Raw genomic sequence first — 26675 nt, 5'->3', positions numbered from 1 at the left:
CAAACAATCTAGAAAACAACAAAACTTATCCTAACCCTAACGAAATTAAACTGAGATATCCAAACAATACATACACACAAAAATAAAGCTAGGTATTTCAAGATCTTTTGAGGGAAAGCCCTCGTATGTGTCCAGCTTGCAGAGAAAGGTTGCTCAATGTGTCCCACCTAATTGAAGGAAGCAATTCTTGGCTCCATATAGAGAGCATGAAGGAAGGCCGCCGGATATGAGAATTATGCTTGAGACGGCAGCGATCTGGATCTCTGTTCTGATTTTTGGATGAAACGGAATTGTTTTATAATATATAATAATGATAATTTTGTATCTCTAGCGAGTGTTGAAAGTGAATGTATTTATACGCCTATTGCGCACATACGCAGCTTTGAGCTTACGTAAATCCAAATCTTTCAAGGTTAATATATGCGACCATAAATTCTCCATTAGGCACAATAAGACGTGGTCAGGTAGGCGTAGGAGCTTCGTTCGTCGAATTCAGCTTGTGTGGTGTGGTTTCTGCATTGACATATTAGGTCATCTATAATATGAAATCGACAGAGGTAAGAGCGGTTTTTCTCGTGTCCAGTAAATATTGAAGGTGGTTTGTAATGTAGGTTGAATTCAGAATTCCATCAGCCAGCTACTATCGGGAATCTTTAGATGTTGACTCTATTTTCCGCCGCCCACTTTTCCCCCTAGTCAATTGGATATCATTTTGTATCTTACTCGAGTAAATATGTGTCACAAGTTGTTTGGTCCCTTTGCTATTCTGTTCGACATTTATTTGATGCTGAATCTATCAAACTGTGAAACAATCTATTAAATTACAATAACTTTTTTTTTTACTTCGCGAAAATCATAGTTGCCATGTAATCTAAGGAAACGTGGGGCAATCCTCCTTAGTGTAGGATCTTGCTTGTGGTTTTTCTTGTCCTAGTTGCAAGAATCTGCACCTAATAGACCTTCACAGTAACATAGAATATGTTCTGCGGTCCCTCTTCTTCCTGGCAGTATCTGCTCAGTGTTCCTGTCTATACTCCTATCCGGTGCGTGTGCTTTCTTAAGTGGCACTGTCCAACCAGAATCCTGGTTCGGTTGCGGTTGCCTTCCAGTAATTCTTTCGTAAGTTTTGCGGATGGTCCTTCTATAAATCTCTTCGCGTGCCTCATACCTGTGGTGTTATTCCACCATGTTTTGGACTCATTAAGTATCCATTTTAAGATGTATCCTGTTTTGTGGCAGGTTGCGAAGCCACAGTAGGGTTCAAGACCTAGAGAGTCCATGCTGGCCCTATTTTTGGCCAACATGTCAACTTTTTCGTTGCCTATATGCCCCGGTGTTCAGGGTCACAAGCCAGAGTCAGGTCATTGGTGTCGCTGACTTTTATCCGCAGTTCCAAAAAACTCTTTGCTTTCGCTTCGCAAGAGGCCTAGGGCTCTAAGTGCTCTCTGGCTGTCAGAGAAAATGAACTTACGGGAATGTATTCCTAGCGTTTTTATTTATCTGGCGCATTGTTCAATCGCTAAGATTTCAGACAGGAAAACTGTTTCATATTTACCTAGGTTTTACCGTCAGTTCGGACTTTGGGTTTATCTCGAAGACTCCAGCTTCCGTACCCTTGTCGGTTTTGGAGCCGTCAATATACCAGTAGGAGTTTACCTTTCCTTTGGCCCAGTCTTCCCGTTGTGGTATCAGTACCTTGTACTTTTTAGTAAAGATGTAGGACTGCCTTGTACTTTGAAGTAGTGGCATCATAGTCTAGAATAGCATCTGCCTGTATCTCCTCCCTCAGTTTCCATTGTTTACACGGCCTATCCTTGCAGATGATTGTCCATTTATGAGTCTGTGGGCTTCTTCTCGGATTAGAATATGATGTGGTGGGAGGTTTAACATCATTTCCAGGGTCGCAGCTGGCGTTGTGCTCCTGCTTCTAGTGACACTGAGGCAAGCTTTTCTTTGGGTGTCACTTAACAACCTTATTTCTTTGACCTGAAGAGTCTTGGTCCACCACAAAATGGTGGTTTCTTGTTAGGGATGAATTATTATAACAATTTAGAAGATATTCTATTTGTAACCAAATTAAATTTTTGGATCAATTCAAAATTTAAAAAAACAAAGTAACTTATACCTATTACCTTTTGAAAATTTAACAGTACATACAATTGTGGGATAAGTCAAATAGTATCAATCAGTATAATGATTAATTATTTGTATTGGTAATAGGATTTATTAAGAATGTATTAAATTGTTTATTAAAAGCTTTAATATTAAGTGCTTTGTTTCGAACATGTGATCGAACGGGATCAGTCGTCTGATTTTTGTTTTAAAACCGATTTTCTCTTAAAAATTGAAAAGCGTGTGCTGTTCGAAAAATGTTACTCTGGTTGATCGGTGTATCTGTCTCTGTGTATCTCGGGGCGGTTTTCGGATCGAATGTCCAAACGATCAATGACGAGAATTACGACGAGTTCATGAAAAACAACGGTAAGGTGTTTCTGATGTACTTCAGGAAGCCGCACAGCTACTGTTCTCTGATAAGACCCCGCTTCGAAGAGGCGGCTGCCTCCGGACCGGAAGACGTACAATTTGCGAAGATCGACTGTTCGGGTACGGGTAAAAACACTTGTAAGAGTTATAACGTCTTCGGAAACCCTGACTTCCTGTTTTTTAAAAACGGCATTAACGTCGGAGAGCACAGAGAAGAGAGGGAAAAACGGGCATTCCTCAAGTTCATTGATGAAATGCTGTTAAACAATGTCCACAAGTTCGAAACGACTGACGAATTGGAAAACTATTTCGACGACAATTCTGATAAAACGACTGCTGTCGGGTTTTTCGATGGCGATGCTCCACTGAAAGAACCCTTCTTGAGAGTCGCCGATAAACTTAGGCAAAGGCTGAATTTTGCGATCGTCGCGTCGTCTCAAGCAAATGATTCATTCAACTCTGTTTCTCTTTATCAGCCGAAAATGTTCAGAAACAGCTTGGAACCAAATTTTGTTAATTACGAGGGAGAAAATAACGAATACGCTCTAGAAGAATGGATTAAAGAAAACCAACACGGGACCTTACGCTATAGGAGAGTCAAGAACGACTGGCAGTTCAAAGACAGCAAACCCAAAGTAATGACCTACTTCAGAATCGATTTTTCTAACAAAGATAAATATTCTCTTTACTTGAGGAATCGAATCCTCCAAGTTGCACAGAAATTCAAAGATCATTTTCATTTTTACCTGAGCTCGATGGCAGAGTATCCTCAGGAGCTGCTATACTACGGCTTTCAAGAAGATCTGAAAGCAAACCGTCCGTTTGTGACGGTTAAGTTCAACAACAGGAAATACGTCATGAACGACACCTTTTCTGTCGAAAAAATGTCGGGTTTTTTGGAAGACCTCCTTGAGGAAAGACTTGAACCGTTCGTCCTTTCGGAAGAAGTCCCACAGGCATCGGACGGCCTGGTAAAACAGGTTGTGGGGAAAAATATCGAACAGGTACTGGCTTCGGAAAATCGAGATGTCATGATAATGTTCTACGCCCCTTGGTGCTCGTTGAGCAAAAGGATGAGCGATAAACTGAGTTTATTGGCGGAAAAGCTTATCGACGAAGACATCGTCGTCATGAAGATGGACGCCGTCAGCAACGACGTTCCTTATTCTTTTGACGTTTCAGATTTTCCGACAACTTACTGGATTCCAAAATACAAGAAACACGAAAAAATTCTCTACAAAGGAGGATCGGATCTAAACTCTCTCTTGAGATTCATTGGAGGACATGCGTCTGAAGAGCTCAAAAATTACGGAAGAACTGGCCAACCCAGGAGCAAGGAAGATCTTTAAAATATTTTCCCTTTATGCAATTTAATCTACCCTTTATGACCAAAAGCTGCGTTTGAATATACCTTTTTTGTATTATTAATTGTAAATATATTACTAAAAAAAAGTTTTTTATTTATTTTTTATTAAAGTTGTTAACCATTGACGGCTTATAATGACCGAATGGAATTTATATAAGAGGTCCAGGAAAAAGAAGTTAAGGAATTTACATATGTAGGTGTACAAACATTTCGTTGGTCTTTTTTATGATATTAATAATTATTTGAATAAAAATTTAGAGAGGTCAAGTTTGTGGCCTGAAGAGTACCAGAAGACTGCTGTGACCTAGCTTTCGCTCGTCTACAGACTTCGGCGTTGTGACGCTTTCACGAAGCGACACTAAACACAGCCACTTCGGACCTCCACTGCTACAAAAGAAACATTGACGATTGATAAATTGAAAACAAGTCACTCAACAACAGCGGGAAGTTAAAATTCAAATGTGTTAATGACCATCATCCTTTCTCGGTGGGCATGTTTCAACGGGCAGAAACGATAAGACGTCGCCTATATTACGTTTACAATAACTTTTCTAAATTGAGATTCTCACTTATTTCATTTAGACTAATGATATGTATTAATGTTCTTATAATGTTAATTTTCCCTATGCTTTTATTCGTTTAAAGTACGCAATGAAATTACACTTTGTTCGTAAAAATTCTAGTCTTTTGTATTTATTTATTAAAATATTTTTTTATAGTTATAATACATAAAGGAAATTGAAGTTTGATCAGTAAAGGATGATTTTGAATTGCTTGTTTACAAACTGTAGTATAAACTGTTATTCCTATTTGAAACAAAACATTCAGTACTCTGCGTGAATAGATCATGATTATATAATGTACTATATATTTATAGTTATAGATAGATTATGTAATTTAATATCATGATTTATTTACGTTTAATAATATTACAATACTTCTATAAATTGTTTGTAATACAAAAATGCAATATTTCACGGATGCTTATTATTATGTATAACCTATTTAATAGAGCTTGCATCAAAACAATAATAATCCAAAAATAAACTAATAAAATGCATACAATAAAACATGTACTAATTATGATATAAAAAACTAAAAATAATTTAAAAAACTAAAAATAAGAGATTTGTACAATTCACTCTTTCAGTCCTGAGTACATTCATTTATTTCCTCAATTGAAATTTACGGATCTAAAATAGATATGAGTAAAGTTTCAATATTTATGTATTTGGCCAATACAATCTAAAATTAAATTGATATTCGTCTAATAGTTTTTTTAAAATTTTTATACAATTTTTGCCATGGAGTCTAATTTATTTGACAAGGATGTGCTTATCTCTAGGATTAAAAATAATATCAATAATTTTAGTACTTTATATGGTATTAAATTCACTATTTTTCGTGGTCCGCTTGACCAATCAATAACATTCAATTAATTAAGGTTTTAAGTTGAGATAAAAAAGTCAGTGTCACGAGCGGGATTCGAACCCACGACCTTCGGCTTGATACGCCGCTACTCTACCACTTTAGCTATCGTGACTTCGATCCCCTCGGGCACTTACTTCCCATCCCAACTCCACCTTTTTGAATTTGCCCTCCTTTTTGCCATTTTTCGAATCCCGCTCGTGACACTGACTTTTTTATCTCAACTTAAAACCTTAATTAATTGAATGTTATTGATTGGTCAAGCGGACCACGAAAAATAGTGAATTTAATGAATTGAAATGAAGTACACTTCACTAAAGCTCTCCGTGGCCATTTCATTTGTCGCCGAGAATCCAATCCGATTACACGACATTTGAAAAATGGCAAAAAGGACAATCTATATTCCAATATTATACTATTAATTCTATGTTATTTAGATCCATTGCTAACAGTATATCAATGTAACTGCTTATATGTCTACACTATACAATTATTTACCCCTCAGTGTCGTTTAAACCGACATTGACAAGCTAGACAAATTACTTATTCAGATTGGCCTGAATGTTGTTCAGTCATACCAAAAACGTCAGCAATATCATAATTAGTTTCCCTTGTAATTTAAGTTAACAGTGTCGTTTTACGGGAGGAAAGGTGAAATCTAGTGAGAAAATCTATCTTCTAGCCTTGGAAAAAGTCTTTGTTAATTTTTCCCGGAAGGAGAATAATGTTTGGAACCGAATTGGCCGATGAAACGGGCTAATCTCTGTTTCATCTCTTTGTTTCAAAGGCAAATTCAAAATTTATTTTTGTCGTGGAAATGAGGGTAACGTGAGAAGTACTCCTGAGAAGTCCTCCATTATGCTCTATAATCTCTCCATAATTGCTTGGTGAAAATACATTTCCCGGTTGGCTTTTAATATAAAAAAATCCAATGTTGTTCACAATAAATAATCATAGGAGAAAATGCTAACAGATGTGTTATAATCCTAGTTGGCTTATGGCTGTTTTAAAACGTAATAAAACACATTTAAACACTTGTGTAACTAAATGTGCCATTTGTGACAATGAAGAGGAATATCTGTACTGTTTTATTGCCACCTGTCCAAGATGACGCGAATTGAGTAAACAATTGCTAACGTTGGAAGTTCTCTGAGTAAATGTGTTTATACACAGGCCAATAAATCCGCCCACTTGTAATATAACTTGATTTGTATATATTTTTTATATATCAATCAAAGTTTCACGTTTTTTAACGTTTAATAATTGAGTCTTCGCCAATAAAAAAATGTAAGTTTCTAAGGAAAATTAAAAATAAATAAAATTTTTTTTGAAAAGACGGACAGATAAAATTTGTTTTATCTTTGTTTTAGATTTTTAATTAATATTTCTATATCGCGTATTTCCTCCTCTTGCTTTAATTACATCTCGAAGACTGCACTTGGGCATTCTTTCAACCAGTCTCTTTGCTGGAGGTTAGCCCATTCTTCACGAAGAGTTCTTTCAAGATCGTGGAAGGAAGAGGAAGAGGCGTGCTTATTCGTCTTTTGAGGTTTTCTCCCATAAATGTTCGATGGGGTTCAAGTCTGGAGAACGGGCTGGCCAGGCTGAGGCCCTGATGTCATGCTGTTGAAGGTACGTTTGTACTATGCGAGCGACATGCGGCCGGGCATTATCGTGCATTAGAATAGGATTGTCGCTGAATTCATCGAGGTTAGGAAACGCATGATGTTCCAAAATTTCATCCACATAGCGAGTGGCCGTCAAAGACTCTCCACGAACCACAACCAACTCTGTGCGCCTTGCCATTGAAATGCTAAGAGCCCACACCAGTACTGAACTTTGAGAAGGTTGGATCTGGGAAAAATTACAGGCTTCGTACCTTTCGTTTCGCCTTCTCCACACTCTTTCATGCCCATCTGGCGATCGTAGAGCAAATGTACACTCATTTGTAAAAAGTGCAGCAAACCAATCGTCCAAAGACCAAAGGTGTGTTCTCGAGCAAATGCGAGCTGTGCAACTCTGTGTTCTGGTCAATTCTCGTCCTTTTACGGGGAGAAAAGCCATCAGTCCATACTGATTTAATATTCTTCGACCAGGGCGTTCAGAAATTTGGACACCCCAAACTTCCTGGAGCTGATGAATCTCTTGAACAACAGTAAGGTGCCGATTTCGCAAAATTGCCAAAGTCTAAAAACAGTGGTTCTGTTACTCTAGGGCGTCCAGCCGGAACGTTCATGATCATTGTATCACGCGCTACGTCCTCACCACTAAGTGGCATTTTTAAGCTTAAAAATTAAAATTAAGAAAACAAAGATGAAAACTAAACCGTTTGTGGTTTCAGAATTCAAATGAGACTGAATAAACATTTTAAATTCCGTGAAAAGTAAACATTGAAAAATCCTTTGTCCTTGTTTTGGATTAAGGATTAACTGTGTTTACTTCTAGTTGATATAACCAATTTAAAACAGTATCTATCAAATCCAGACAAAACATACATATCCATCCCATTCATTCACTGCCTATCACATAAATTAAACACATTTCTCTCTTCGGATAACTTTAAAATAGCTTTCAAAAACTATAAAACAATTCACACACTTTTTCCACAATTAAAGATCCCACACCAGTAACAAACAAATCTGATGTAATTTATAAAATCAATTGTTCAAATTGTCCGGCAACTTACATCGGTATTACATCCCAATATCTGCACAAGAGAGTAAAGCGACATATCTATGATTGCAAAAAAACCAAACAAAATCCTACAGCACTTGCTGCTACCCACCACTTTGAACACCAACACAATTTCGACTTCAAAAAGCCAAAAATATTACACATAGAACAAAACAAACACAAACGTAAGTTTTTAGAAATGGTTTACATCAACAGGAATAAACACAGCATCAATTACAGTACAGACACATGTAAACTCAGTCGCAGCTACGCCAATATCATTAATCAAATTCAATATCGATAACATACATACATCAATATCACACCAGACAAAACATATAATATACAAAACATACATAACATGACACACATCAAACATTTCGACATAGTCTAATTCTTCAACAATTTGGCTTTCATTTCCCCAATTATTCCCGTCTATATAATCCTGAAAGAATAATCAGGCCGAACCACTATGTGAGTACAAATACTTTGATTGAGTCTAAAATTTCTAGCATAGTATAAATTCATTTTTTTAACATCCTACATGTTTAATTTAAACTATGTTTATAAATCCCAGGCCCTGAAGATGATCTCAATAAAGACAGAAACGTTGGCACGATAAAGAAAATGTTTTTCTAAACCTACGCCATCTCACGATCTCCAAATACTCGATAAAATATTACCATATTCCAAACATACCTGCGATCTGATTAAATTTTGAGCCGAATCGGTCTTCCAGCCCGTTCTTGACAAGAATTTTTCATTTTCACTCCTCAATAAAAGGTTGTTATAGGCAAAAAGAGGGAAAATTCGAACGGTTGTAGGTTGAGATGGAGTAGCGGCGTATTTAGCCGAAGGCCGGAGGTTCGAATCCCGCTCGTGACACTGACTTTTTTTATCTCAACTAAAAACCTTAATTAATTGAAAGATATTAATTTGTCAAGCGGACCACGAAATTAGTGAATTTAATGAATTTAAATGAAGTATACTTCACTAAAGCTCTCCATGGCCATTTCATTTGTCGCCGAGAATCAAATAGATTACACCACATTTGAAAAATGGCAAAACGGAGGGAAAATTCAAAAGGTGGGGTTGAGATGGGAAGTTAGTGTCCGAGTGGATGGAAGTCATGATAGCTCAAGTGGTAGAGTAGCGGCGTATTTAGCCGAAGGCCGGAGGTTCGAATCCCGCTCGTGACACTGACTTTTTTATCTCAACTAAAAACCTTAATTGATTGAAAGATATTAATTGGTCAAGCGGACCACGAAATTAGTGAATTTAATGAATTTAAATGAAGTATACTTCACTAAAGCTCTCCATGGCCATTTCATTTGTCGCCGAGAATCAAATAGATTACACCACATTTGAAAAATGGCAAAACGGAGGGAAAATTCAAAAGGTGGGGTTGAGATGGGAAGTTAGTGTCCGAGTGGATCGAAGTTACGATAGCTCAAGTGGTAGAGTAGCGGCGTATTTAGCCGAAGGTCGTGTGTTCGAATCCCGCTCGTGACACTGACTTTTTTATCTCAACCAAGATCTTATATAGAAAGAATAATTAATTAATTGAAAGAAGTAACTTGGTCAATTGAACACGAAAACATAAATGGTTCTTATAGGTTTCGACCACCAAGTCCACCAAAGTCGAGTTCTGTGGATTATCAAGGGTGCGCCTTGGTATATTCGAAACTTAATATGCCATATGTCGCCGCAGTGAAATTTGAAACAAGCATATGTGAAATTGTATCAACGCATAACTGACAATGAACACCACAATACCATCTTTATTGATTTTGTCCAGTAGCTGCGCCCCACACGAGAACTTAGAAGGCTAGAAAAAGGAGCCATCATGCTTACCTTGCTGTGTAAATAAATACAGTTAAAAAAAAATCCAAACTTCAGAGGACTGCCACTGGGTTGAAACCTCCTCACATGCTTCACGTCAATTACTGTTAAAGCTATTGCATATATTTTTTATTATTTGCCAAACTGTACATGACGTATGTCCAATAAAGTTATCTATATAAAAATATAAGTATTGATTTAATGATTAATATGGCGTTACCTAATTGTTGAATAATATATTTATAGAGGAGGTTGGGAAAGATTCAGGATACGTTTATTATTCCTATGCATTTGAACAACTTAAATTTGACGTAAACACTCCCATCCGTTAGAACATGTAATTGAATTGTTTTGATTTACAGCGTGACATACGCCTAAATGAAAGGTAAAGTTAATAAAATCTTTTGAATTCTTAATTGCGAAAAATCTTCTTGTTTTTTCTCATTATTTAGAGGATGCAATTATTCACAGCAATGACGTCTGTCCTGTAAAGGTCACAGGTAAACCGACCTGAAAAGAAACGATTATAAAGCATATAAGAAAAAGAAAATAACTGATATTACCCTCTGGGATTCTCTCAGCAAGCATTGGATCAGGTTGAACGCCATCTCGCATTCATTGTCTTTATCCTGCAATGCTAAATTACATCATTAAAAAAAAAAAAAAAATTGTAAACATTTTCACAGGTTTTTACCTTCTTGCGTGCACACGACATTCACCTCCCTCGCCTTTTCGAGTTGATCCCTTTTTCTCCATTTCAACCTGTTGAACTTCTCGAAAGCATCCAAATCGAATTGACCGTCGTGATACTTAAGCGGCAAAATTGCAAAGATTTATCAGTCAATTATACCACAACATTAACATTTCTCATCCAAGAAAATAAAAACGGTGATAATAGTTTATTGCATCATGACTTATTTACTAAAATCCTTTCGAAAACGCGTTACAATTACTACATCAATACTTCATACTTCAATACCATCTGTTCAGCATATTTTGACGTTTGGGTTCTGATACAGATTACTCGCTTGGAAACACAATAACCGTCATTAACTTAAGTCTATTTGAAAGATAATGACGTGAATCAAGGTCATCGTGATGAACTAGCTTCTGCAAGGATCATCTAACCGGTTGCTTTACCTTATAAAATTGTAAAATCTTTCGCCCAATGAAGTATGAAAAATAATTTCAATAAAACTGTACTTACTTGCCCCATTTCCTTCAATAAGCAGGCCATCATGCACTGTAACATTTAGTATTAACATAAAAATCAGTTTAATATACATGTATTTTAAATTACACGTTATTATGTACAACATAGTGCAAAGTGCAACAGTAAGCTTAAAAAACTAACAGTTATTTAAAGACATCATGAATCACAGGCAAGGGGCATTGGACAATGTGATTATAAAATTACAAATAAATTTTTTAATTCCATAATGAAAGGAAGTGGACTATAAAAGAGACAAATTGATTACAATCTTTCCCACATTTAACAGAGTTTAAACAACGTATAAAAAACTGGGTTAATTTTCCAGTGCATATTTTTATTCTTAATTAAATCAAAACCCATTGTGTAAAAAATCACCTTCGGACCATTACCGAGAATAAATATTACCATACGATAGATCACCTCTTTTTGGTAATTTATTTGTATTGTTCCAACGGTGGTCAATGTGAAAGTAACCAGACTATGAGCGGAGCAAGTGGAGGAGGGACAAAAAGAGAGAGAGAGAGAGAGAGTTTGAAAGAGAGTAAGCGAGAGAGAGGGAGAGAGTTTGAAAGAGAGTAAGTGAGAGAGAGGGAGAGAGTTTGAAAGAGAGTAAGTGAGAGAGAGGGAGAGAGAGATAGTGTGAGAAGAAGAGGGTGTATAGGAGAGAGAAGAGTGGAGTACACATAAATGGTAGAAACAGAGCAGTTCCATAGAAAATGACAGTTAAATAAAAAAGAAAGGGTATAAAAGAGAACAAGAAAGTGGGAGAGAGGAAGACGGAAATAAATATATATAGAGAGAGAGGGAGAGAGAGAGTGAGAGAGAGAGATAGAGAGGGAGGGAGAGAGAGAGAGAGAGTGTGAGTTAGGTAAATAGATAGATAGATAGAGGTAGATAGATAGATAGAAATAGAAAGATATATGAGTAGATATATAGATAGGTAGATACAATTATAGGTAGATAGAAAGATAGGTAGATAGATAGATACATATGTAGATAGATAGATAGAGATACAAAGATAGATAGGTAGATAATAGATAGATAGGTAGATATATAGATAGATAGATACATATATATAGAGAGAGGTAGAGAGATAGATAGAAATATAGGTAGATAGATGGATACATATGTAGATAGATAGAAATAGAAAGAGAGATAGGTATATANATATACAGATACATATATAGATAGATAGAACAGAAAGAAATATTTAGATAGATAGATAGGTAGATAGATACATATATTGATAGATAGAGGTAGAGAGAGAGAGAGAGAGAGAGAGAGAGAGAGAGAGAGAGAGAGAGAGAGAGAGATGAACATAGAATAAGGAAAATTTGATAATAATGAGAATATGCCATCAGTAAAGAATTTGAGTACTATCGAAAAACAGAATTAACAGAAACAGCGATTATTCTCATCAAATATTGATGTAAGTAATAATATATTTTTTTACCTTGAACTGTTCAGTGTCCGGAATTTTCATTTTTAGGAGCATTTCTTTGAAGTCACCTAAAAATGTTAAATATTCATAAAAATGTGTGCAGTCATTACATTTTCTTCTAGCTTACTCTCCTTACTCTCATTCAGGCTAAACTCAGTTTTGCATTTAGACACTGCTCTAACCACTGTCAGGACGATATTTTGAGGTGGCTTAAAGAAAAAAAAATTACATTTTGTCTAAAATTAATAACGACAGCCAGCTCACCGAAGCGCGAACTGTGCTAAAACAAGCAAGAAAAAATATGCAAACGGCTGGTACCATGCTAACGGTTTTGATGAAAAACTGGAAAAGAAAGAATTTTCTCTATTATGGCTGCTTTATACACCTACTATCGTAGATAGTCAATTAGGAAAATTGCAGGCTTCTCAACCCCATAATTTTACTCCCCTAATCTCATTTTCATTGTCTCTCTGCCAGGATTGCCAAGGTTTCGAGATTTATTAATTCCGAATAAATATGTGTAACAACTGTCCTATTAAGAACTTAACTTTTGTCCATTGAGAAACGTAGTGCGTTCTACTGTGGCACACCAGAGGTTTATATCTTTAACAATATGACTGGTTTTTCAGTAGGCAGTAGTTCCATGTAAGAATAAAATTTTAAATTGAAAGATATTTGAAAGGATTGATAGATAATGCCTATCCTTCTAATCGTTTGACGTGGCAAAATGTTTACTAAATTGCAATTTTTAATCAGTTCTTGATCAGTTGCATCGTCAATGAAAAAATAAATAATTGATTTATTTATACTTAGAATTTATACATGTACATTCATAAGCAAACAAAATGATCTTCTTTTCATTTTGTTTATAGACGTTATTGTTGTGAACGAATGTTAGAAGGAAGCCACGATGAATCAGGATTACTTTAAATTTCAATAAGCTAATACAGTTTGTTTACGTTTAGGAAGTTCATTATGCTTGTATTTTTATGTTGCCGTCGCTTACACTATGAAATTAGTGTTTTTCACGCTAATATTTATTTTGCAAGAGAAAATGCTCTCTCTATTATCCACATATTTCTCCCTCTTTCTATCACGCTCCCTTTTCTCTTTCTCTCTCTCTCCCTTACTCTCTCTCTCTATCTCTCTCCGATATCTTTCTCTCATCATTGTTCATCTTTCTCTCACCAGAAGAGAGCTCTTTTTCTTTGCTTCTCTCTATTATCCACATCTTTTTCTCTCCACTCCATTCTCTTCTGTCCTATTTCTCTCTATCTCTCTTTAGTCTTGCTATTTCAGAAAATAGGCAACGAAATCACAGGTTCGGATATGAACAAATGCTACAGGATGCGTCCTGTGTCAAATAGAATCGTCCGGGAATTATTGCCGTCGACTTGCAATGCAATACAAAAAAGAAGATCTGTTTATAAAGCTGAAGGTCCGAACAGAGATATTATGGAGAAGGAAATCTTGGGGTTATAGATGGAGAAGAAATACATATCTGTATAAACAATGACTATGTACATACCTATCTATATGTTACCTAACAGCTTACTAGTAGCAATCTACCTTCTTAACCACCTACCTAATTGCCAACTACCACGGCGTACCTACATATCTATTATTCTTTTACTTGCCAATCTATTTATTATGTTATTTTCGTTATTTCCCATATACCTCCACTTACCTAATTCTCATCCATTAGGAGGTAATTATATCTATCTACTTCCTTTCCACCTGCTAGGGGTTGAGTAGGTATCTATATACCTATCATCTATACGTACCAGTCTACATTCCTATCAGATACATTGGCTACTTATTTTTAAAAACATGAATTTTTTCATTAGCGTAGTAAAATTTATTTATTGCTTTTATAAGTTTTTTTTAAAATAAAAAGAATAACAAAACTAGAGATAATAACAAGGAAAAGGAAACGCAAAACGATGAAAACAAAATGGGATGTCATTCTTCGCAAAAAAGTGAAAGGCTGCAAAATCGTGTATGAAAAAAATTGACTACCTCTATGCTCAAATTTATAGTAATATTAAAATTTTTAAATATTTTTCTAATTTACTAAACAGCATACAAGCTTTCTTCATTTTACTATTCAAAACGTTTTGGAATATCAGCGTAATGTCAATTTTACACTAAATTTCACGCATAAGTACAGTTAAAGGCGTATTAAATAGTATAAAAGATTCAAAAGTCATCACGATTATCCAGGACGAGTCGTAAAATGAAGCTGATTATTTTTCTCGCCATCTGCGCCCTTTCCATCATCAACCAAGGAAAGAACAACAAGGTTTTGTGGAAAAGTATGCCTTTTCTTTATTTCTTTATTTTGTTGTGAAAGATCAATCATTATGTTCTATAAAATCAAGAAAATCTTCTCGTTGACAAAGTATCTTCAATTATTAAGTTTTTTCGATTAAATAAAAATAATTTCAGCCTTCGTAATAATTGTTTGTTCAGGATCAATTTAGTTGTATTATGGAAAGAACTAAGAAGGCTAAAATTTAAACTATCTTTTCAGTAACATACAAATATTATTTATTATTAGTTTCAATTTTACTTAACTTGTATATCAATTTTACTAGGTCATTAGAAGTGTTTGATTGCTAGTTTCTTGAAAAAAATGTAAGTATAAAAATCAAGGTCTATTATATTGTCCGATAAGTGACAATTGAGATCAACGTATTAAAAGTATCTCATTACAATACAGTTAATTCAATTAAATTATATAAAATTATATTGGACTGAACTCTTCAGTCTATAACTCAGGCGTGTTGAACGACCAGCTGTGGAACATTGTTTTGGTGTCAGGGATGTGGTCTTAGGATGACATTATTAGATTACATTATTAATAATAATATAATTATTTTACTTTATTTGACAATTAATATAAATAACAAAACATACCCTTTTAAAAAACATAAGTATTTACAGCAATGGTATATCCGTCGTCTGCATGAAATCGAGATCACTGATCAAATATTGACCAGGGAGTTTTAGCGTTTTGTACACATATTTAAAACGGAGCTGTTGGGGGGAAGGGCGGATCTTAATTGACCCGCAAACTTCCGTACCCGTTTCAAAGGTACAATTAAATTTTGTTCTGTTTTTTCTCTCTTTTAAATAGGTGGCCACTATTATATTTAAGAGGGATTTGGGAAAAAGAAAGGGGAGATTGATAATACTTTAAAAACAAAATTAAATATTTACACTAAGAAAAAAAGTTAAAAGAAATTTCCTTAATTATCCAAAATTATTTATGATCAAACCTACTGGCCAGGGTTTTACGAAAACCAAGAAAAAAAACAAAAAACGAAAAGGTACTGGGTGAGCTGATGACTCGCTTTGGTTTTACAAAAAAAAAAATTAAAATAAAATAAAAGACGAAACGAAAAGGTACTTGTTGGGTTGACGACTCGCTTCTCCCAGCAATCGAAATAAGCGGTGTTGAGCTGGAGGTTCCTGTTGGGTTCCACTCCGACGAAGGTGCCTGTGGAGCCTGGATGACGATATCGTTGACGTAGACCGTAAGGTCGGTGATGTGACGACAAGGTGCTGAATCGAAGAAATCGATGGTGAATGGCCAAAGGGAATCGATATAAGGTTCGATAATCGATATGGTGAACGGTGCGTCTTGTGCTGACCCAGGCAAGCGAGAGACTAACTTGCTCCCGTGCAAAGGCCGAAGACACCGGCGTTATCGCTTGCCAAAATAAAAACAATGGGGCCTCAGCGAGTTAAACAGGGCCTCCGAGGCGAACCTTGGTCAGCCGAAAACAACAAAAAAAATGAAAGCTTCTTGGGGCGTCAACATTCCGCCCACCAAATTTTTACAAACAAAAATAAGGAAAAATTTTTATTGAATGTGAACTGTTCTCATGCCTCTTTTCAACGTGCTCAGAATCAGGCTGCGGAAAAAGAGGTACAAGGCGGGAAACAGGTCTCACATACTGGCCGGTAGGTGTTTTTAGTTTGACAACTCTTACAATGCCATCTTCCCCAGGATACTGTTCGACCACTCGAGCAGTTGGCCAAGATAAAGGAGGGGAAGCCGAATCCTTTATTAGAACGAGGGTGCCTGGTTCTAGATTAGGATGGTTGGCAGTCCATTTTGGGCGTGGTTGTAAACTGGTGAGGTAGTCCATCCGCCACCTCTTCCATAAGTGAGAATGAAAAACTAATGAGAGCAGAGGTGACGTTATTAAAAAATAAATAAAATCGCACCAGAATGAGAACCCTGAGGTTTAGCAGATCGTCTGTGGACAGGTTCCGATAAGCCTTCACCAAATCTTACAACAATATTCTAAATTAATTCATATAATTATGTCTGTTTACGACAAAAGCATCTCATCAGTGTGCGTGGAAACAGGCATTTCAGACTGGTTTCACGTGGAATCAGGCGTAAGGCAAGGTTGTATTCTTAGCCCCTTCTCTTCTAACAGTTCGCTAAATTGACAAGTCCACATTGGCAAGGATATGCCACTACCACACATAAGCTTTCTACCTTTGAAGGTAGTAGGTAGATGCCAAAATCCTTAGAGTTCTTGATACCGTCAAGCTGTTTTGCGACGGACTGAAAAAAAAACTCTCTTTTTTGTCAAATAAATTAATTTATATAAGGCACTGGCATCCTTGTAGGCCGCACTTACAATTCTTGAGTTGGTTTTTTGAAACAAAAAAAGCTTTTCTTCGAGCTTGGTAACAATGACCACCAAACTAGACTTTCTTTCTTAAAGATTCTGTAGGAAACGTTGTTAAGGGGATTCGTCTTCTATAAGAGGGAGGTCAGGAGATCAACGTCTTCTATAGATCCTGCACATTAACTAGGAAACACAAGGTGTTAATAATAATGGATTTCAAGTTCTCTGTGCTGTATTGCTCACTCTTATTACTTATCCATGTTAGCCGAGGAATCAAAGGTAAAACCGCATCATCAAGTGCCGTCCCAATGCGAAGCATAAGGTGAAGAGGGAAGTGGTCGGAAAACGGTTCGGAGAGTATCTTTAATTCTTCTATCACCGAAATAAAATCTAGAGGGGTACAACAGTAAACTATCACTGAAAATCCTAAGGAAGTAGAAAATGTAAATTCTCAGTTATTAACGAACTCAGTTTCATATGCTACCCATGAGGACTGTTCGTTCTACCGTAGTCATTCGCCCAACTTCCTTTTGCAGGTTTTCAGTTGGCATATTTTACAGAAGTGCTTTTATTTTTGCAATGGGCAAGTAGGTACCATCGAACCTCATGTGACCCAAATAAAAAGATTTATGGGTGATACAAAAAGGAAGTCGGAATATATATAGAAAAATGTAAGTAGTTCACTAATTACCTTTTCAAGGATATCAGAATGGGAGAAAAATCCGACACTTGAAGAAGGGCCTAAACGATAACTGACTACTGTGAATAAGTTATTTGTAAACAAAACTTGGTAAAGAAATCCGAACCGATAAACAGATCACATAGCATTCTGCTAATTGTAAGTAATACATGTAAACAAACAAATTATGTGTATCTCAATTAATCTAACATACAGTTTGATTTAACTTGTTAAAAAAAAATAATTGCCAAGTAAACAGTCAAGCACACAAAAAAAGACATCCTTTTCTCAAGCAGACGATGAACTGAATTACCAGTCACGAGGACCATTGTCCAGTCAGCAATATCTTTCAAGACTGCGATTGAACAACTCGCCCCTCGCGCCTGGGAAAGCGTGTTCCTTGGAGAGTGGCCATCTTGCCATGAAAATCACGACAATTTTTAATTAATTGACTTTTTGTTTATATTTCTTTTATGTTATAATTTTCAAGTTAAATTATTATTATTAACGTGTGGTGATTAGTGACCGTTTGTAGATGATTATTCAGAAATCGTGAGATGCGGTCTGGTGAGATGTAGGTTTGAGAAAAACATTTTCTTTATCGTGCCAACGTTTCGATCTTTATTGAGATCATCTTCAGGGCCTGGGATTTACAAACATTGTTTAAATTTCACAAAAACATGTAGGATGTGGAAAAATGTGAATTTATACAATGCAAAATATATATATTTTTTATACATTCAATCAAAGTATTTCTACTCACTCAAAGTGTTTGTTTTCTGCGTAATGTGCCATTCTTGCGTGTCGTGTTGGAAGTGAGATGTTGCTTTTTTATGCTTATATACGTTGGATTTTGAAGGGGTGCGGAAGGAAGTTGGTATAGAAAGACATTTTTGTATAAGTAGTCGGCTTCTTTGAGGTGAAAAGAGCCGACAAAGGGGAAAAAAACGTTGATAATGGTTCGGCCAGATTATCCTTTCAGGATTATATACACGGGGATGAATAAGAAAAGGAAAGCTAAATTGTTCAAAAATTAGACTATTTAAAAATGTTTGATGTGTGGAATGTGATGAATATTTTATATGTTGTATTATATGTTTTGTGTGATGTGATGTTATGTATGTTATTGATATTGAATTTGATTAATGATATTAGCGTAGCTGCGACTGAGTTCACACGTGTCTGTTCTGTAATTGATGCTGTGTTTATCTCTGTTGATGAAAACCATTTCTAAAAAGGTACGTTTATGTTTGTTTTGTTCTGTGTGTAGTATTTTTGGATTGTTGAAGTCGAAATTGTGTTTGCGTTCAAATGGTGGGTAGCGAGTGTTGTAGGATTTTGTTTGGGTTTTTTGCAATCATAGATATGTTGCCTTACTCTCTTGTCCAGATATTGCGACGTCAGACCGATGTAAGTTGCAGGACAATTTAAACAATTGATTTTGAATATTACGTCAGATTTATTCGTTATTGGTGTGGGATCTTTAATTTTGGAAAAAAGTGTTTGAATTGTATTATAATTTTTGAAAGCTGTTTTAAAGTTATCGGACGAGAGAAATGTGTTTAATTTATGTGTAGGCCGCCAATGAATGGTATGGAAATGTATGTTGGTTTGTTTGTATTTGATAGATTTGATGTAGTATTGTTAGTACTAGTGGATCTTGTACTAGTACATGTTTTTGTTAAATTAAACAATGTTTGTAAATCCCAGGCCCTGAAGATGATCTCAATAAAGATCGAAACGTTGGCACAATAAAGAAAATGTTTTGCTCAAACCTACATCTCACCAGACCGCATCTCACGATTTCCGAATAATTATTATTAACAATGAAACAAATGTTATTTTATTTTCAAACAAACAATTTAAAAAATTCTTATTTTATATTTGTTTAAATTGTTAAGTCAAGAAAATTTTGTTATTTTGATTTGTTATATAAAAATGTAAATAGTTAATTTGCCAAACAAATAGAAAAACTAGTGCCGCTTTCGCCATAACGAGAAGTAGCTTGAAGGCAGTCGTAGCATCTATTTCGTATAATTTAACGATAACAGGTTGGCAAAAGAAAATATTTTAATTTTTTTTGTATGATTATTTTGATTGAGATTTTTTTATATTTTATTCTGAATTTGTTTGTTTATTTTTTAGAAAGGAATATAATTTTTTTTTTGTAATTCAGATTTTATTTTATTTGTATTATTTCCACTGCACAGCAAGGATCTGTTGAATATTATTTTTCGGCAGTGTCCGAATAAAAGATACCACGTACCTTCATTCAGTGTTGGGCAAAAATTAGTCATGTCTAATGATTAATGATTGATCACTCAGANTTAATCATTATATGATTTAGTCATACCTCATGATTGAATTAATTATGATTAAATCATATAATGATTAATTTACTCATGAATAATTCAATCATGATTACACTTCAATCAAAATTCTTAATCATTATTGAATTAGTTAGATTTTGCCCAACTCTGTCTTCATTACAGCCCGTCGTGGCGGATTCAACCCCCCCCCCCCCAAGTGATGATGTTATTTGTTATGTATAATATGTGTTAGTTTAGCCTTAATTAAGCGAAGAGGCTTATATTTCAGGATAAGATAAACTCTGTTACCTCTCATAAAACTTCCCTAAATTAAATCAATTTTTTCTTAACTGATCTCGCTTGGCTTTGTTGTCCCCCGGTTTGATACTTTGATCATCGATTCGATATCAAGAAACCTGTAAATTGATGTTTAATTTTAGGTAGATTTCTTTCAAAAATCTAGCGCTCTCTATCGGCGCACTTTTGATCGCATGCAATGAAATTTGGCAGGGAGGTAAATAATCCTAAGAGGATGGTTGGGATGTTTTTCAGCCAAATCGACTAGGGGTCTCAGAGTTATAGACAATGAAAGTAAAAAATTCAATCAAAATTTTTCCTTTATTGCGTTTTCTCCTGCACAACAACGAGCTCGGTTTGTTTAACTTCACTCCCTCCTACTTCCTAGCTCCGTCCTTCATTATCGGTTTTTCACATTTTTGGTACTATTTTTAAGCTGAATTCTTCCTGTAACTTGTAAGCCCGGTTTGTCTCAAATCCAAGCAGTATTTTAAAATTTATCATAATTTAAAAAAAATCACAATTTTAATCTGGGTTTTTTCTCAAATAGGGTACTTTCAAACCTAATTTCATTCTTTTAAAAGGTCAAATTAATCTATTTTTTTTAATAATAAATTGAAACTGTAGGCGTTTTAATTTTTTTGTTACGAAATATATATAATATGCCAAGATTTCATTTAAATTAAAAGAGAAATCACGGTAAAAAGCAAATGTCCCTTAAATTTTGTATATTATTAAAAAATATGCTGTGGCCATCACTCGTATTTTTTGCGGAAATCTCACTTCGTTAGCAAAAAGTAATAGTGAAGTTACGCAAGAATATAATAAATTAAATAGCTTAAATAAAATTTCAAATTAGGAAGTTAACTAACTTAAACCATTATTATACTTTCATTATTTTCTGTGGTCTAGGAAAAAATGGCTCGTATCTAATTTACTTTAACGCTAGCTATTAATAAGAAACAAAAACATTTAATTAATTTTGTTATCCTATTGCAATATGTTTATGATGTTACGTTTTATATAAAATAAATAATAATTTATATCCATGGTTCAAATTATTCTATAATTTTTAAAATGGCAAATTTTTAGCACCGCTGGATTGATTTCGCAAAAGAAAGAATTCTACCTCTCACTCCTTACTTCCCTGAGGGGTTCTTTTTGTCGTTATGTTTTGTGCTAAAAAATTATATTGCAGAGGGTGATTTTTTCGTGATTAGACATGTCCTGGTGCCACAAGAAGATTAGAGGCAGAAATCAGTTACTAAAGAAAAATATCAAAAAGGAGGGAAAATTCAAAAGGCGGGGTTGAGATGGGAAGTTAGTGTCCGAGTGGATCGAAGTGGTAGAGCAGCGGCGTATCTAGCCGAAGATCGTGGGTTCGAATCCCGCTCGTGACATTGACTTTTTATCTTAACTAAAAACCTTAATTAATAATCGTTAATGTTGGTAATTAAAATATATGCGTTGCAGACTACGACGAAATAATATTTTGGAAACTTATGAAAATTATGTCCCTTTTTGAACACTGAACTTTTAAACTATTGAAACTTTGAAATCAAGTTATTATTTTTTTGTTGAGTTTTTACCTTTGAAGGAGGGGAAAGTATTGCGTTGGGACGAAAAACGACTTTTAGAGTTTTCTCTGGATATGCACGTTTTTAGGTCCACTGTGCCTTAACGGGAAAAATTGGCATACGTGAAATTTTTTACCCCCCCTGATGGGGCCAATCTCTATTGGTCGCCTACCAAACAACAACTAATTTTATTTTTTGATTAATGTCTTAAAAGCTTAAGTAGTGAGGCCAATCCAAAAGAGACTCGCGTTGCCCCCTTGTTACAAATTTTGAACACAACCTTTTATTTTACTTCTTATTGAACAATTTGGAATTTCTTTTTTATAGATGTTTTAATTAATGTTTAAGATTGTTTAATTTATTACATTTTAATTAATGTTTAAACCTGTTTAAATTTATTTAAATCTTTCAACCGTCCATAGGAATTATTTATTCTATTACGTTATTTGTACACCGGAATCAAGGAGACAGTCTTGTTCACAGCTGTGCAAATGTTAGAATTCCATCCTTTGAAAACGTGTTTTCGAAATCGTATATAAGCTTTATCGATCAGACATATTCAGTCCGTAACAAGACTTCACAGCAAAATGAAGGCTCTTCTGGTTTTCGCCGTTTTGGTCGCTACTAGTTACGCTGCTGAGCAAGAAGTGGTAAAAAAGAGGCGTCATTTTTCTTGCGATTTAATAACGATATATATAACTAATTTTTTAAAACTTTTAATCAATTTTTTATTAAACTTATTAGAATTTAAATCTTTTAGCATATTATAACATAGAACATATAAAAATACTTATTTTTTTTATCAAAAAACAATACACTTCAGCATCTAATGAAATAAATTTCAATTAATAAACTTAAAACTTGCAAAAATTTGGTTTAGTTGTCTTTGGAATACTCGAAAGCAGTTTTAGGAGAACTACGCAAATGTAAAGCACAATTTCCGAGCATCACTGAAGGTTTGTTAACACAAGGGTAATAAAATTGTTATTAATTACTAATCTAATAATACTCAAAATTATTTCAGAGGATTACCGATCGTTGATTACCGATAAAAAACTGCCAACCACGAGAGACCAAGAGGTAAATGATATTCTTTCACTTACTTATTAAAAATAACTTACATTGTTTTTACTTTTTCAGTGCTTTGCGAAGTGCTATGCCACAGAAAGGGGATACGTAAGTATTCCATGTATTAAATCACCACAGTCATATATATGAATATATTGTTAAATAGTATAAGGGACCTGGTAATTTGGACCTTGTAAAACTGAAAACGAATAACGCTGAAAAATATAAGATTCCTGAGAATCTCCGTACTGCCAACGAGATAGACGACGTCTGTGTTAAGAAAGGTAAATTTCATTGGTCAGGTGAATTTGTCAGACCTTTCAAGCCATTATGTTAATGCATTTATTGTTATTTTACAGCCAAATCAGTGACTGATGATTGTAAAACCGTAACGACATTCTACGTGTGTAGGGCGACGACAGCCAGGGAAGTAAGTGGATTTTACAGATGAACTTTAAACTGTTATTATTGTAATTTCTCTTTTTGCAGAAAGGCTTTAAGTTCGCGAAATATCACCCAGATGCTACGGTTTGATTGTTCTGTACCAGCCTGTTTGAATTACATGATGTTTATTGATAAAAGTTGTAATTAAACGTTATGTTTGAATAAAGTTTTCCTTGTTTTCATTGCAAAACTGTGTTTTATTCGATTACATTTTATTATTTTGATATGACTTCCATTAACCTTATGAAAAAGAACCTAAATATAAACTATGTCCGAATGTTTTTGAGAGTGTAAGTCTTATTGGCCAGTGTCCGTATGGTTCCTCAGTTTTCCTGTAGGTACTTTATCATGACAACGTAAGTGTGCTTCCACCTCAGTCTTTCAGGCTGAGGTCTGGGCCATCAATGTTTGCTGTAGAACACTCATGGATAATAATACTAAGGGAAAAGATATTAGAATTTTTTAGTCTTAAGTCATTACAAAAAGAGTTATCTACATCTAGGCTGGTAGAGGAAACCGTTGAACTTATCAATAGGATAAACACTAGGGACGAGAATAGGGTAACCCTCATATGGATACCTGCTCATAAGGGGCACTATGGTAATGAAGAGGCGGACAGCCTGGCCAAAGAAGGATCAAATACTGCGTTTGTCGGGCCACAACCGGTATTACCCCATTCTATAAACACAGCGAAAGAGAGTATTAGTTGCTGGGGCATGAAACAATTCCTTAAAGAATGGAATATGTCCCCCGGACACAGGCAATCGAAGGAGTTTCTGAAGGAAATCAAACCAAAAGAAACGAAATGGTTATTTCTCTAACTCTCGGAGGGGAATTAGGAGGCTGCTGGTATCCTAACGGGCCATTGCCCCTTGAGAAGACACCTCTTCATAATGGGTACTCTACCAGACCCCTTCTGCCGCTTCTGTGAAACAAAGGAACAAACGGCTCGGTACTACCTTGCAGAATGTGATAGGTATGCTAGGGAAAGATTTGAAACTTTCGAAGGAGAGGACATAACCAAAAACACTCCCCAAGATAAAATGGTCCAAAATCTTGGGGTTTGTGAATAGGTCCAAAAGGTTTATGCAGGACTCGTGAGCCGACCAGGTCCCGGTCCTTTTAGGGATGGGGTACGGGCCTACCTAGGCTTTTAACCCCTCGGGTCCTGGTCACCCGCCCTGCGTAATATATAAGTGTGGTTCCAACTTTTTGGAAAATGCGTGGTGTCCATCATTGACTGTAAATTCAAACAGGTTTTGTCTTTTTAAAACTCCTGGCGATGCATTGGTTGTGGAAAGCCACTCAAAACGCGTGTTAACGCAAACAGCACTTTTCAAAGCATTTGTATAGAAAAAGACTGATCCAACAAAGACGAGCGTTTCTAACGCGTACATTTTTTGACGTTTTAGGGGTTTACCAACGTTGGTCATCTCGGCGATTCAAACGCAACGTTCGTCTCTGATTTCTTGATTTGTATGTGTATAACAGTACAAATAAGACTTTATGCCCCCTTACATGTACATAATTTAGGTATAAATTAATTGTTACATAGTAAAATAAGAGCGATATTAATTATAATAATAAAACATATAATAAATTACACAAAACAATAATGACTATAATATAATCTTTAAAATATTGATTATTGTATTTGTAGTCGTATGATGAAACCGAATTACGAAAGAAAAGCTGAAAGAGAAAAAAGGTAAAAGGAGAGGGAAAAATAAGAAGAGGTAAGAAAAGGAGATGTTTCATGTCGTTTTCAAAAACTCAGATGGCATGGACTTCCCGGAAAAGCAAATTCTTCCAATTCTCCCCTTGCAGTTCTGAAAGATATGGCTTAAGTTTTGGAGGAGTGATGAAGGCTTGCGATATGATTGGTGCATTGGGATAAGGAATGTGGGCAAACAGTTGATAGATATTGAGGATATTATGTCTATGTGCATATTTATGTCGTGATTTTCGACACCGTACAATTCATTTGCGAGGTAGAGTTGCGTCCACCTATTTAGGCAATCAGTTCAAAGGATATTCAAATAGAAAGGTGAAGACGAAATGTTGGAAAGAAATACAGATTTTTTTAAATATTCAAAGTTGCTTCAACAATAAAATCCGCGTAAAACATCCCACCTGAAGAGGGTTTATTTTGAAACTAACTACACTCAAACGCGCTGTTCGAAGGGAAGTCTCGCGTTTCAGATGATACGTATAGAAACCATTAAAAACAACAGGCAGGAGGGGTTCCAAACGCCGCGATTTGAGGGCTCGCTAGAATACAATAGGCCTTAGGAGCATTTATCCAATTGGAAGTCCTCATTCTTTACGTACCATTGTGCATGACCACGTTAGCTAGGCTTTTGTTATTTCATTTTGGAGCGTTTGTGTTATTTTTATGTTACTTGGTTTGGTACAATCTCATAGTTGAATTCCATGTATCTTTAACTGTAAATTACAATTTTATTTTGTATGTAAGGTTGGAACTACGACTTACTTATCAGTCTATGCTTAAAGCCAGTGCTTTATTTGTCCGACCAATTTTCTTCTATTTTTCTTCACCTGCTATTTAGCTGTAAATTACTTCATCGATGATAGATAGATACATGTTGAACTTTTTTATTTGTGAAATTTATATGCACATAGTTGACCTAGTAGAACATGATCGTCTATACTTGTACTATACGGTTACAAGCCTTTTGAATGTTTTTGGAAGAATTGCTGATATCGGTGTATCATCTACTACAACTGAAATAATCATCTTTTATATTAATCACCAAGATTTTTTTGTAATGGCTAAATGGTATTATGTATAATCATATTGTGTATAATTTACATAAATGGTTTCATGTTGCTGTGTTGGGAATATGATATTAAATATTAATTTATTGAGGAGTTGACATGTGACCACATCTCTGGTCGAATAATTTGGTGATGTCTAGCCGATCTGATATAATACAATATTTCTTTCCCAAGTTTTTATTAAATTTTATTGGGAAATAAATATAACAAATATTTATATATGGTAATTTTTTGCTCTTTAGTAACTTTAATTCATTTCGTGTCAGGAATAATTTTAACATTGTTTACAATGTTAAATGATTTAAATCAGTCTGTGTTTGTCCTTTGACCGGTAAACATTTGATTGTGCTGTCTCTTCCATCCTTATTAAATCAGGGAGTATAATATAGATTTTTCATACCTA

General features: G+C 35.1%; 3 protein-coding genes and 1 long non-coding RNA gene across 5 annotated transcripts; 2 read left to right on the top strand and 2 right to left on the bottom strand.

Annotated features, from left to right (window-relative positions):
* The first annotated feature begins 2369 nt into the window (after positions 1-2369).
* LOC106665299 (probable protein disulfide-isomerase ER-60) lies at positions 2370-3833 on the top strand. Its single transcript, XM_014391626.2, has one exon. The coding sequence runs from the start codon at positions 2370-2372 to the stop codon at positions 3831-3833; it is 1464 nt and encodes a 487-aa protein (XP_014247112.1).
* Positions 3834-10050: 6217 nt separating this feature from the next.
* Positions 10051-12789, bottom strand: LOC106665202. Of its 2 annotated transcripts, none has more exons than XM_014391460.2 (7): positions 12712-12789; positions 12575-12656; positions 12460-12515; positions 11001-11036; positions 10488-10602; positions 10357-10430; positions 10051-10303 (listed from the first exon to the last, which is right to left on the bottom strand). In XM_014391460.2, exons 1-7 carry the CDS (start codon positions 12766-12768, stop codon positions 10259-10261), a joined length of 465 nt encoding a protein of 154 aa, XP_014246946.1. In that variant the 5' UTR covers positions 12769-12789; the 3' UTR covers positions 10051-10258. The 2 variants fall into 2 exon arrangements, with proteins under 2 accessions (XP_014246946.1, XP_014246947.1); XM_014391461.2 differs by having other exon boundaries at positions 12584-12656.
* A 3246-nt stretch (positions 12790-16035) lies between these two features.
* On the bottom strand, positions 16036-17188 carry LOC112127609. Its single transcript, XR_002910650.1, has 2 exons — positions 17109-17188; positions 16036-17032 (listed from the first exon to the last, which is right to left on the bottom strand). It is a non-coding gene; the product is annotated as an uncharacterized LOC112127609 (long non-coding RNA).
* Positions 17189-22501: 5313 nt separating this feature from the next.
* Positions 22502-23663, top strand: LOC106665283. Its single transcript, XM_014391607.1, has 7 exons — positions 22502-22611; positions 22842-22917; positions 22986-23041; positions 23102-23137; positions 23196-23313; positions 23389-23459; positions 23519-23663. The coding sequence occupies exons 1-7, from the start codon at positions 22549-22551 to the stop codon at positions 23561-23563; spliced, it is 465 nt and encodes a 154-aa protein (XP_014247093.1). The 5' UTR covers positions 22502-22548; the 3' UTR covers positions 23564-23663.
* Positions 23664-26675: the final 3012 nt, after the last annotated feature.

The sequence above is a fragment of the Cimex lectularius genome, unplaced genomic scaffold (assembly GCF_000648675.2).
Source record: "Cimex lectularius strain Harlan isolate CLEC.00 unplaced genomic scaffold, Clec_2.1 scaffold298, whole genome shotgun sequence".
Classification (NCBI taxonomy): Eukaryota; Metazoa; Arthropoda; class Insecta; order Hemiptera; family Cimicidae; genus Cimex; species Cimex lectularius.
This window is presented reverse-complemented; position numbering and strand designations above follow the sequence as displayed.